Source organism: Drosophila guanche, unplaced genomic scaffold, assembly GCF_900245975.1.
Source record: "Drosophila guanche unplaced genomic scaffold, DGUA_6, whole genome shotgun sequence".
Lineage (NCBI taxonomy): Eukaryota > Metazoa > Arthropoda > Insecta > Diptera > Drosophilidae > Drosophila > Drosophila guanche.
The window spans coordinates 8,049,891-8,063,604 of record NW_022995747.1 but is presented as its reverse complement, the minus strand read 5'-3'; the positions used below and the strand labels follow the sequence as shown (position 1 = coordinate 8,063,604).

The 13,714-nt window shown below is 42.1% G+C and overlaps 2 protein-coding genes across 2 annotated transcripts; one reads left to right on the top strand and one right to left on the bottom strand.

The window, feature by feature from the left end:
* Positions 1-616: 616 nt before the first annotated feature.
* LOC117582904 (glycine-rich cell wall structural protein) lies at positions 617-1,250 on the bottom strand. The gene is made up of 2 exons (XM_034270998.1): positions 1,094-1,250; positions 617-1,028 (listed from the first exon to the last, which is right to left on the bottom strand). Exons 1-2 carry the CDS (start codon positions 1,182-1,184, stop codon positions 778-780), a joined length of 342 nt encoding a protein of 113 aa, XP_034126889.1. The 5' UTR covers positions 1,185-1,250; the 3' UTR covers positions 617-777.
* Positions 1,251-2,016: 766 nt separating this feature from the next.
* Positions 2,017-2,532, top strand: LOC117582975 (bomanin-23). The gene is made up of 3 exons (XM_034271097.1): positions 2,017-2,117; positions 2,189-2,230; positions 2,306-2,532. The coding sequence occupies exons 1-3, from the start codon at positions 2,060-2,062 to the stop codon at positions 2,491-2,493; spliced, it is 288 nt and encodes a 95-aa protein (XP_034126988.1). The 5' UTR covers positions 2,017-2,059; the 3' UTR covers positions 2,494-2,532.
* The last annotated feature ends 11,182 nt before the right edge of the window (positions 2,533-13,714 follow it).

Below are 13,714 nucleotides of genomic sequence, written 5' to 3'. Positions count from 1 at the left end.
GTGTTCAAGTATGTTTTTGCAAATACTTATTTGTATTTTCCTCAGTCTTAATGCAAAACGATTCAAATGCCAAGCCATAAATAATATTAGGTGCATGCGTGCTTTGCCGGTTCGTTATAGAAAATATTATATAATATGATTTAAGCCAAAATATATTATTTATAATTGAAACTATTATTAGATACGAAGGAACCTATACATTTACCATTCCAGAGTCTGTTTTATTGACGTTGTGCTCCTCTTACAAATTAGATTCTGCAGAGTTTTCCTTGCTTGCGCACTCCCCCCAGAAGTTTCATAAGCCCTATATTATTGCTTTTGTGTGATTATGGTACTACAATGGATAATACTTCAGCCGATTATTACTGAATAGCTTTTCGGTAGTGTAGGAGTGAGGTGTTAAACGAAATTTGTTACTTTAAGCTTAGTTGCAGCTCCATAAAAGCTCTGGAAAGATTATGATTTACAAACATTTTCCACACAGTATTTTGTCCAGATTATTTTTAAATTCAATTAGAATGTTTGTAGAGCTTAAGCAAGAATATAAAAAGTGCATTTCATCTTACTAATCGTAAGTCTATAAGCAACGAAAAACTGTTGCTAGAAAAATAAAATATTTACAAATTTAAAACAAAATTCATTAGCCAATAAACAAAGCGCATTGGGACTTACAATTAAATACATCAGTTACACATACATATACATATGTACAATTATTAGAATCACTTTCTTTAGTTTAGCTAAAACTAGCTTACTAACTCTAAGAAGGTAGCAACATTATTTAAATTGTATAACTTGCGTCAGACCATCGTCATAGCCGCCGCCACCTCCTCTGCCACCACCGCCACCTCCTCGACCGACAGCGCCACCACTGTATCCATTTGGGCCAAAGTTACCGGAGTAAACTGGACGACCACTGCTGCTTCCACCGCCTCGGCCGCCTCCTTGATTGTAGTAGTTGGGTGTACCGCCTCCTCCGTTTCCACCACCCGTATAGATGCCGGGACCCTGTCCGTTGGGCGGGTTACCTGAAAGAACCATGGAAATCAAACTGTTATGAGGTGTTCCATTAATGTGGCATTGATTGCCTTACAGTTGTAGCAGCCGCCGCCAATGTAAACCGCTGCCTCGGTTAGAGCTAAAGCACAGAGTGCGAGAACCACAAATGCCGCCGAATGTCTCATGATGAAGTGTCAAACAGGTCTGGGGCAAGTGCACCTCACAGCAGCCGCTTATATACGCTGCTCATTGTGGATCCCATCGAGCATAATCGTAGCAGGGAAATGCCCAGAGATACATTTCGAAAAACAACCAAGAGGCTGAGAGTCGAGTCTGCCCACTTGGCGATGACCGTTTATTTTATTGATGCATTTATAATGGATTCAAGTTCTGATAATTTGTTTGATCAGTGTTAAGATACGAGATATTGCATTTAGATTTATGTGGCTTATGACAGTTCCCATCGGGAGTTGCGCTTTGTGTTCAAATACACACGAACCCAATATACCTTTATAATCAATGGGCACTGGGCATAGCAATTAGCAGTCCATCAGTCAGTCAGTCTGTCAAATAGATGCGCTACCTTCGGTGGGGTTAGGTTTCAGTACTCACGAGTCACGACTTGAACAAGTTTTATGCATCTCCAAATCAGGGAATTTTTCTCCAGCTAGACTTCCCGAGAATTGTTTGCCATTCATGCTGAACACTCGTACAACTTTCAACGATATAAATTGTAATTTTTTTTGGGGTGTGTCTGTCTAGAACATCATAAATGTTGCTGTTCAAGTTTCAGGGAAATCAATTATATGATGGTTTCATCAATATGAATAGGGAAAAGCCCATACGTTCTATCAGAGTTTCTGAGGTAAAAACAATAGTTTAAAATACGAGTGCAGGTCGCTTTGATAGATTAATAGCAGCGCACTGCCGTGAACTGCACGGCTTATCGCAATATGCAAATTGATAAAGAAATCGTTTTCGATTGAGCGATTGAGCGACCGCGAAAACTATATAAACAGCGTGAGAGGTGGGACAGTAAGCTGTTGAAGTTGATTCTATCATGAAGTACTTAGCGTGTGCACTGCTCTCGTTGGCGCTGATTCCGGCTTTGATCAGCGGTAAGCTCGTTAATGAGATTGCATCTCAGCTGCTGTTAATTGATTGTTCTTTGTTTATGACTTGCATACAGCTTACCCCGGCACTGTGGTTGTAAATGGTGTTTGCCTCACGTGTAAGCATTATTTGATATCTTGCATTTGATCAACCATAAATAAGATAATTCCCAATCTCTGCTCCGGTGGAACAGGTCCCAATCCCCACGGAGATCCAGTGTATTTGGATGGCCAGGAGTACCGCAGCTTCTCCTCACCCGACAGCAATGGAAATGTGGTCATTTCACGAGGAGCAGGTGGAGGTGAAGGCGGAACTATCTACCGGAGAGGCGGCAACACCATCGTCAATGGTCGCTGTCAACACTGCAATGTGGATGTCTAACCGCTATGTCTAAGTGAACTCTTATCTTTAGTAAAAAAATGTACTTGATCCATCATGTACATACAGAGTCATCCTCATATGTACATTGAATATGAATTCATTTGGTTAAAAGCTTTGACTATTATTGGCTGGGCTGCCTTTATGCGAATTGCAGCAGCAGCAGCAGCAGCTATGATTGCAATCGCTTTGAGAACAGAGCGACAGAGAGCAAAAGTCAATGGAGAACAGTTGGAAACAATTGTAATTCAGATTCTGCTTATCCTTGCATGTCCATAGCTCTTCTCTCTCCTTCGTTTTATTAATTGTATTTTCTGTTGTGGTCTTTTGATGCTTTGATTTCTGCTGCAAACAAATCAAGTTTGCTGTCGGGCAGACGTCTGGATGGGAAGACCCAGACCCAAATAGCAACTGAAAAATAGCTACAGTAATCGTTGTTCGTAACTCGAGTTGTGTAAACAGCAAATAGTATTTCCATATATGCATGCATATTTCGAAGGGTTTCGAAGGTGAGTTGTAGATTATTTGGCATTGGGGTTACTGCGATGACATGAACATAATTGAATGCGTGCTCATGGCCTCTTATAGCTGCCACTTTGATGCTTGAACGGGGGGCATCCAGCCATCTGCACACACATAATGTAATCAGCGTGATGTGATGGCTTAGCATACCACTAGCTGGGGAAATCATTTGAAATTGCCACGGAACAATAGCCTGGCCAATGCTTAGATTAAATTTGCAATTTCCAGAGGTAAACATTTGTGCAGAGCCACAAATACCCGAAGCACATTTCACTCCGCTGCGATTGCCTCTAAGGAAGAATTTCGAAAAAGACAAACAGAAATTAATTGATAAGCCAAACAATGCGAAAGGGCAAAGCAAAGAAGAATGGAAATATTCAATTGCAATTAGTATTATTTACAAGCCACTGAGACCACGTAGGATTGTGGTCTGCCAATGAATTGTAAACGAATCAACCTTCAATACGATACTCTGGTTTGTAAATACGATTAGCTGAGATTTTTTTTTTTTTTTGCAATTGATTTTTATAGGAATGTACGAAAAGGCCAATGATTTGTAAGATTTAGTGCATTTGATCGACTTGAAATTGCCCATTATTCATGTGAAGTTAGCAATGTTTCCTGGCTCTCTGCTCTGCAGTTTCACTCCATGACTTCCCCATTTAGTTGTTAATTTTCTTTTGGATTGATTTTTATGCCGTTGTCCTCCCCAAGTAGCTCACACCTTTAGTACTCCCAGAAATACACCACTAGACTCATTGATTACAGGGTGAAGATGCTGCCATGGCGACAAAACCGCTTCGAACTTGGTCGCAATTTAATTTACGCTTGCTGCTATTCGATTTCAGGTCAGTTTCTCTTCTTTTGTGCCTAATTTGTGGGGAATTAGAAGCAGAATTCGTTGCCAAGGCTAAAGGTGGAGTCACACAATAGTTGCCGCTTTCAAATAAATTTCAACTTTAGCTGTTTTGTCTCCTTAAATGTTCCCGGGAAATCCAAACATTGATTTATCTTTCAGCGGCCTTTGTGCGGGGCTGGCGCCTCTGGTTTAATTCCGTCATGTGCTCTCTGTTTGAATCCTTACATCTGCTCCCTGGCTGAGCTTTATTTGTGCCTCTGCCCCGGCCACAAACAGGCAAATTTACATAGCACGTTTATATTATTATTCTGCTCTTTGGATCTCGTGCTCCTTGTGGCCGTCCCCTGTCTCTGTTTGCCGTATCGCCAGGGGACATTAATAAATGAATTCAATTCAGATTACAGGCATGTCATTATCGAGGGGATTATGCTTAACTTATTTTTTTCCATTTCCCCTCTTTCCGATGCCATATATCTCAATTGAAATTTGCGGCACATATTTGTGGCTGGTCCTGCCTTACACTGAGTATGCGTAATTAAAATGTGGCAGGTGGCAGTTGATGGATGCCGACAATCTGATTGCGGAGGGCTGTGCCCTACCTCACGTTCTTGGAACACAAGCAACTCCCTATCCACAGGTAACGGAAAATTCTTTAAATTGCTGGCAGAAACTGTCCCCAGATTCATAAAGAAGAAAAGAAAATACGTTAAAAGCAGAGATCAATGGGGGAACACAACGCTCCACAACGGGGTGGCAGACTGAGTGATACAGTCAAAAAAATGACCTTTACTTGAGCAAACAGTAGGCAGGAAGCTGCATATTAAATGACGCTCTTGCGTCATTCTTAAGGCGTACATACAAAATATATGAGCTTGAGGGTCTCCTCGTACTGCAATTCTTTATCTATATTCTGTAACTCAACTTTTCTCCAAAGTGTATCACCCAAGGATGGCCACAATTTCTCCTTGGTCTAACAATATTCTATGCATTTTTTGTTGTCCCACAATGTAAGCAATTTCCAAAGCTGTGAGAGGGACTCTGCCACAGATTTCTGCTTGAATGCCACTACTTTTTAATTATGCCTCAATGTACATATTAAAAATGTGTCCCCAACACCGCAGCATGTAATAACAGACGAGACGGGAAGGATATTTGAACCAGCCAGTCGTTGCTCTGCCTTTTAGCCATTGCCATTGTAGCCATAAATTAGGCATCAATTTGGACTTAGACTGAAACTTCAAGCCGATTTGTAGTTATTCAACAGTTTACTGCCAGCACAAAAAAGGAACAAAGACAAAACCTTGAATATTCCCCAGAAGCGTACAAAAAGAAACAGTGGAAATTAAGGTGAAAGTTGTAGGCGAAAGTTTCACGGGAAAACTTTCTCGACAGCGAATTTCTAATTGAAATATTTTTGCAGTCAGTAACCTTGACATCAACCTTAAGCTGCTGAGGCCCGCAAAGGACAATGACTGAATACCACGGCATTCATATGTGGAACCGAAACATTAATTTAGCCATTCAAAAGAGAGCTAAATAAGTGCACTCTGTCAGAGATCATGTCCAGCCATGGTAATTTTATTTAGCTTTCTGCTAAACAAATGCCGTAGAGGATAGTTCTGGGAACATCTTATTTTCATTTGATTTATGTTTTTGTCAATTAAGAGTACTCGTGCACAAATTTGTTGCGTGCTCGTCGGGTGTAAACAAATTATCCGTTGAATGTGTACACATTTTAATTTGGCTTTTCCGCGGATTCTAAAAAGGTTTAAGCACTTCAAAGGGTGGAAGGAAGCAGAAAGTTAGTGTGAAAATGTAGGAGGACTATTTAATTATGTGTTTGCGAATGAATTTTATTTCCTTAGCTGAAATTTTCACGATTAATTACCCTTGAGATGCCCTCACTGAGCTCTTACTTATTTTCCAAATAATGATGTGCCTGATTGATTACTAGCAGGAAAGAAAGCGGCAAAAACTCTCTGAATTTAAAACCTTTAAAAGGGCCTAGCGTTCCTATACAAGTTTTCAAATATACTGACTTTTATGTATATTTCAGCAGATGGTCGTGATGCCATTAACTCTGCTGTTGCTGATGCTGCTAGCTCTTTAAGGGTGGGTTGTCTTCAGGGGGAAAAGTTATTCAAACTTCCTCGTCCCATGGGTAAACCATTGCAGAGGGTCAGTAGCTCACATATAACAGGGAATATTTGGGCAGAGGGAACAAATCAATTTTTACATTTTCAATTTCCTCTTGATGTTTAGTACAAAACAACCGGCACCTGAGCTCTGTTTGTCCTAAAAAACCGTTCCAAGAGTGCACTCAGGCAGCATCTGAGTCAACAAAGTAATAGGAATGGGAATAGGAATAGCGATAGCAGCCAGTTACCAACATCGGTAACAACATCAGCTAGCAGTATGGGTAGCTGCAACTAGCAAAAACAAGTAGCAATTCGGTTTGTGGCTTTTGTCCGTGCCTGTGCCTGTGGATGAATAAATGTATGAAACCCTTTTTTCTACACTCCCTTACATCAGGAGGGACCATGACAATTCTGGGAACATTTCCAGCTGTTGCTATTTTTAGTTTAAGTATTCCACACTTGCATCATGAAATAGCCCCCGTTCTGTCCGCTGCAGTTGTCTCTGCTGGTGATGCTGCTGACGCCCCCATTTGTTCACCTGTCAGCAGTGGCTCTTTGCGTAATGCATGCAACAAGCCATTTTTGGTCAGACGGTTGCCAGTGCGTCCGTGCCACCAGCACGTGGGCGTAAGTTATGACACTACTCGAAACAATTGTTCATAATGAAAGTAATCTCTCTCTCTTTGAAGAGTTAAAAGGAAATGGAATATGGCTAAGCACGCACCCAGTCACCAGTCAACAGCACTTGCTGTAAGTCTTAGGTTATTAATTAATTAACTGTGTCCAAAACGAGGAAGCCACTCAGAATTATGGAGGCCTTTAAGTCATTTCTAATGATGGGCGTCTGGAGCTTCTGTTTGCTGCTAATTTGTGTGGTCTAATGCGATTACAGGCGAGCTGTTACCTGTGTTGCTACTTTCCTAATTAGCCTGAGGCTTGAGAATCGAAACATTCGAAGAGCCAAGTACATTTCCGCTCAGTCTTAGAGGCTTATGATGTAAGGTTCTGCATACAGATTACATTGGCAATGGCCAGAACATGAGTCTGATCGACTTATAGTTTTTAATCTGCTTTCCAAGCCATTTACCGGCCTACCCTCTCTCCATTTATCGCTTTAATTAAGGCAAAGTTCATTGCCGAATTGCCTGTGGAAGTCCGATTCGAAGTTCACCCAGGCAACAATCCATTCAATTTGATTTACTGCTGAATGCTGTCTGGCAAACACTGGTTTCCACCCAAAGAGCAACTGAATTATGGCGCGGGGCACTCAGGTCATACACGAGTCTATTGCCATTCGCAGCAGGAGTGTCGAAACCGAGCGACTGTCAATGCACTTAAATTTCATTTTGCTGGACACCTGTTTAGCCGCATGTAGAAATCGAACGCTGTCTGCACGGGTTCTACCTGTGAGAGGTGAAAGACCTGTGCTCATTAGAAATGATTTGTGTTTGACACCCCCTGGAGTAGGGTAGTGCTACATAAATACGCTTATTATATGTGTATTTCCCTCATATTTAACCAATTATATAATCACGCACCTGATTGGAGCTGAATGTGCCAATACACAAACATTAATTTAATCGCATTTGCCTATATGCCACAGTTAAGCTGGCTATTAAATTCTGCAATTATCTGTGAAATGTGGCAGAGAAGCTGTTAAGCGTATAAATACCAAGAAAATAATAATGAACTTTATTAAAAGTTGTGATATTAAGAGAGCTTTCACTTGGGTCCATTAGCAAATTGAACGATGAGCCAAAATGTTTAAACCTAATCCACATACCCACAAATGAACTCGCTGGAACTCCGGCAGCTTTAATACTTTCAACCTACGGCGTAGGCTTTCCGCTGGATGACACCCAATGGAGCAATCGCGTAATTTTCCCAGCTTTGAGCAGAACTCAAGACGGATGCTTTTAACAACCAAAACAAAAGAGGAGAAACTCCCATCACAGGGAGAGCAAATGATGGAGCCTCTGGCATGGGGTTAACTGCAGCCATGTGGGACATAAAAGTGCCTAGAACTGGCTGAGGAGCACCAACAGATTGTATATGACTCGACCCATGAGTTTTATGGTTGGCACTGGAGCCTTCCTGTTTATAGTCCCGACACGGGCTGTGCAGTGCAAAAGCAATTCAAATATATTAAAAAAGAATTTTACAACAATAAAACAAACAGACTTTCCAGCCTTTGTTTGCTATATGTTTATTAGGTTTCCAGCATAATGCAATATATTTTGCATAGACCCTAGACCCATTGGCCATGGCATTGCAGACTGCTCTAAAGCTATTACACTGCTGGCTCCTGGTGTGATATTAATAGCATTAGTATAATAGAAACTGGCATACGCATGGCCTCCCCCAGCCCAATGCCTATGGGTATACCGTCTCTTGCGACTCCTTGTGCCACAGTATACTTTGACTTCCTGTCGTCATTAGCTATGTATTTGCCTGTCGTCGCTTGTCGTTGAATCAATGGGGTCTTTAGTCCTTGAGATTTACACGATATTGCCTCCTTGGCTGTGTCGGGCCCAGCTAATAGAATTTCTATTTAACAAAGTCACTTCAAAGGGCTGCCTGACTACCTCTGTTCGAGAGCCTTCGAGGGCCGGATAGACCTTTTTTAGCAAATATCCCCATTGCGGCCAACAAAATTAACTAATTTTTCAACAGGTGTCGAACTAATTAACTTTTGTGTGGGACTATCCAATGATTGATATTATGGGTGGGAATGTGGTTTTACAAATTGGAGCGAAAAATGATTTACCGTGATGGAAATGCGCAGAAAATTGTAAATATGCATATAAATATCCTTCAGAATTGCATTCTTAATGATGTATGATAATTTATGCATTTACTTTGTTTTTGTTGCCCATAGCGAGTGGTAAATACATACGTACATTCATATTTTATGGGTAAATGTAACTTGAGCTTCAATGGAAATATTGCAATTTTATTTGGAAATGCATTATACATGAAAAATGTATAGGTTGTTTTTTGATTTTGCGACAAAATCATCATCAGGGTATATGCAAATATGTATAAGTAAACATTCAACTAAAGTTAGTCAGAAGCTCTCGCTAAGGTTTATTAGGATACAAACTTTAACTTGCCAATATTACACTCTTAAATTTGTCATTTAAAGTCTACTTAATTTCCCTAGACAGCAGCCACACTCTCGCACACATACTTCAGCACTTCTGACAGCCACACACACTCTCACACTCACACACTCACACACTTGAGCACTTCGAGCTTTGGGGCTCCCTGATTCCAGCCATATATTGTAAGTTGTTGCTAAGCGTTGGTAGCTCACCCAGTGACAGACTTAATGGGCGAGGGGTGGCCAGTCCGACGCCGACACGGTAATTGGTGGTTGGTGCCGCCTCATCAGGCCCCTCTTAATGGCCCTTCCCCCCGCAACTAATGTTTAAAGATCAACTCCAGGATCACCATTACGGGCATGTTTAGCCCCAACACTCAGAGTTGAATGAGCCCCAGAAGACCACAACTACGTGAGCCACTTCGTTATGCATCTTAATTAGTTTTGGTGTTCATTATGCATTCATAAGAAACGAGGTAATATATACGTATGTACATGTGTACATAAATTTATGTGGGCATACACAAATCGGGGTGTGTGTTGTGCAACTATTTTCTAAACGAGTAACGATGTGGGTGTCAAGTTTGTCTGCGGGGCATGCAACAGTTCAGAAGTGGCTTGCGGCTGACCAATTTTCCTGGAAGAGCTCTTGTTTTTCGCAACAAATTTTCCATTGATTTGACATACATAATTCCGGCAGTTTGCGTCATTTTTGATGTTGCGCTGCACAGCTGCTTAATTTGTCGATAAAACTCTGACAGAACGGGGGCGTTGGTGCAGCAGATGATTGCTTTGGGCAGGTAAAACAAAAACGACAAGAGGAAAGAATCTATTTAATTGTTTAAAATTGAATGAAAAGACTTAGTGCTGTGGGATATTCATTCAAATTGCAGGAATAAGGTAGGGCTAAAAAACTAAATATTCCTAAAATTTTCCTTCTGTTGTTTCAAATGTAAAGCAGATTGCTCGATGTTTATTATCACAAGCTAATTGAATTGATTTTTTTTGTTACATATATGTCAAAATTAAAAATTTCATTTAAAAATTCGATCAGCCAATCCTCGTTTGAATTCGATTTTTTATTAAGCTTTCGATAGCTGCCTGTAAATTTGCCAAGACTGCCACACCAGAGAAATTAGTAAAATGCTCCCACACACACACTGATTGCCATAAAGTTTCAAAGCTTTCGGTAAGCTCTTTGCTGTTGTGCCCTGACAAAAACTCACTGATGTAGCCCGCAAAAAGTCCGTTTCGAACACTTGCTCATTGCTATGCTCTAAGTTAACCGTTGAAACCAACCCCACGCCCTTTCCAAAACCCAAAACCACGCCCCCAACCACTGAACGGGACGTGCAGCCGACGTTAAGCTAATAGAGAGTTGGTTAGGTTATTCCGCGGCGCGAGTTCACGCTTTTGTGTGACACGACAAAGGCACGCAGAGGCAAGGATGAAAAGGATGGACCTGAGTCACGGCGGCTCCTAGGACTGGGTACTGGTGGCATACCGTATTGGAGCTGCAACTCTGGCCGTGGAATTGCATTTGCCCATTGGGCAGTGCCGCCTTTGATTTGATTAATTGATGCATTAAGCTCATTTACGCATAATTAATGGCCCTTTGCCATGTGTTTGAAATCATTTTTTTTTGCTGTTTTGTTTTTACCTTTCTTTATTTTGATGTTTTTTTTTTAATGCACATGAACGGAAAATTCATGCCCAGATGGAGCTGGCGGCATAATCAGGAATTCAAGTCGTGCGACAAATCAGAGGAGAGACACCAACAACGACAGCAGCAACAAACAAGAAAGGACGTGGACATGGGGAAGGCAGAAGCACGGAATACTCTGCCAGGGAAGTGTTTTTAAGGGGGGGTAACGGAAGGGATACAAAGATAATTACACAATAACAATAAACATTTAACTAGCGATCAAATGGGTATTCATTTAGGATTTCTTTTAATTTTAACCAGCAACTAAGGTTCTCTCGAAGGTATGAAAATAATCACTGCGATGCTCAAAATTCCTGCCACAACTGAAATACTTTCCAAGAAGTGCATGAAAACTGATTTTTCAGCCTGAGGCCAAAACGAGTAGAAGCAAAAAAGCAGCAGAAAGGGAAGTGGATAAGAAGTAGAAGTAGAAGAAGAAGCGGAAGTACAAATTCAACTTCATCTCATGTTTGTGTTGACTGAGGAATGACGTTCGTGCGTGCGTATATCTGAGAAGGAGAGGGATATATATGTAGAGACATAGAGACACAGAGAGTGAGATGTCCTCGTCTGTTTGCAGATACAGATAAGATTTGAGAATCTGTCTCCTTCCCTCTCGGTATGTGCATATGCTGCTGTTGCACATGGAGTAGAGATGTGTACTCGCACTCGTACCTGGAAGCGTCCCAGCTGCAGCTACGTGACTCCCAGCACAAAACGCTCAGGCAAATGTCGATTTCTTGAAGTTTACCCAACCCCCCTGGCCAGAGACCCACAAACGCAACCCAACTCACAACCCAAAGCCCACCCCAGTGCCAGAGGAAAATCTAAAAACTAAAGACAAAGTGGAAAGCCGCATGCTAATGCAAAAACTTTTCCATTTCTATGCCTAATTTGGGTCATTTCCTTAAAGTGTCCAAGAAAGCGGAGGAAGGCTGCTTCTAGCAGCATCTTTCACAGCGAAAGCAATTACAGATAAGATCGACTCATTTGAGAGACTCTGCCCCAAGTGCCTCTGTTTGCCAAGTGTTGTGAATTTCGCTTTTCACACCACATCCGAGAGATACGGATCACTCATGGGTACCCAGTCCTGCAGCCCTGCATGGTGATGGCATTTCGCTTTCCTTTTTGCCCAGTGACACAGATTGATGGCAGGCCACTGATTAGTGCCAGTTAAATCATAATTCCGTCACCAGTTCAGTGCTTACTCCTTCGAATTTTGCGTGTCTCTCCCGAGCTATGCCAAAGGTTGGCCTATTACATACAGGAAGTGCACCTCACTGCCCTCAAGGTGCCGACAGTCATTGAAATCACCCACACTCTTAGGCAAATTAGTGTCATTAATATTAATTAGTTGCACTTTGAAGTATGCACATATATGTGTTTATATGCGACTGAAATGTATATTATTCAAATGTAATTATCATAAAACAAGCAAAGTTCATATAGATTCCGGTGGAGTTTGAGTCTCAGGCTCGGGAACTTCTCAATGTGCCAACTTTTTGTGCACAAAATTGTCTCAAAGCAAACTCTCATCCCGCTCCTACTCCTGTCCCTGGTCGTTGGTTTGAGTGAGTCCTTGCATTTCGCTGATGAGGGTAATTAAAAAGTTTTCACACCCCTTTCCCGCCGCTTGGTGCCATGGGGCCAACCGCAGCGTGCAACCAAATTGGTTGTGATACAGGATTTGTAATCGCTTTAAAGGCCAGGCATTTGGCTGGCAGTTGGGGGATATGAGAGGTTTCGAAAATATTGCACATTGGTATGCTGCTGATTCATGACTAATTCCGGAGGTCCCTTGCTCTCCTAAGCGCCTTTCAGCACCCCTATATTCCTTCTCTATAGCATTGAAATTTGATGACGACGTCAACGACTTTGACTTTGTGCAGCAAAAACTTTTGCGTCTGCCAAAGTTTTATGACAAATTTTTGTGATTATGCAGCCCCGTCCGTGGCCCCTGCCTGGCTCTGGCTCAATCCTCCTCCAGAGGCTTAGGATAAGAAAATTCTATGCATTTGTTTGTTGGTCCCCCAGCCCCAGAGCCCAGACTCTAGTCGGAATGCAAATTAGATTTTAAATAGTTTTCGGTTTGATTGCGGGGAATTGCTGAGGAAGCCGGAGGGCTGGTTGGACATCTGCCCAGATCAAAAGCCTAATGCTATTTCAATTTGACTAATTTGAAAAGCTATTCGGACTTAAAGCCCCCCCAGAACGCAACACAACCCCCGAGTGACCCTTGCAACCCCTAAATGCAGGCGGCTTGACTTTTGCTTTCAGGCTCCCGTTCCAGCTACAGCCCCAGCTCTGGCCACGGCTCCATCTCATGCTCCCGTTTTCTGGTCTGGCCACAAAAGCAACTAATTAAGAAATTAAAATAAAAAAAAATGCCAAAAAAAAAGCAAAAAAAAAAACGGGGAATGCACTTTGCATGCAAATTTTATAAAAAATTTAACACAACAGCGCGGAAGGGGCCGAGTGCAGCGACGAGTGGCAGCCGCCGCAAAAAGTGCAACTCTTGCAACAGCGCCTAAAAGCAGGCGGCGAAAGGGACTGACCTCTCCCTGTGCCACACCATACCGAGCCTGCCGCGGAGTTGCATGCAACAACACAAAACGATGACAATGACAAAAAATTGCATAGCCAGAGCAATACCTTAAAGGGCTTCAAACCAACAAAAAAAATGTAGAGGCAGGGCTCGAGGGTTGGTGGCTTTGGTATTGGGGGTTCTTCAACAAAGGCATACGGATACCTGCTCGCTCCTGAAGCTGTCTCTGCCCCATCTCCAGTGCGGTGGTGCTGCCTGCTGCCTCCCTCACTCTATACGACAAATTGTAAAAATCCGCAGCTCCGTTTTCGGTTTTGGATGCCCTCAAACTGTGTTCTTTTCTCCTCTCTCT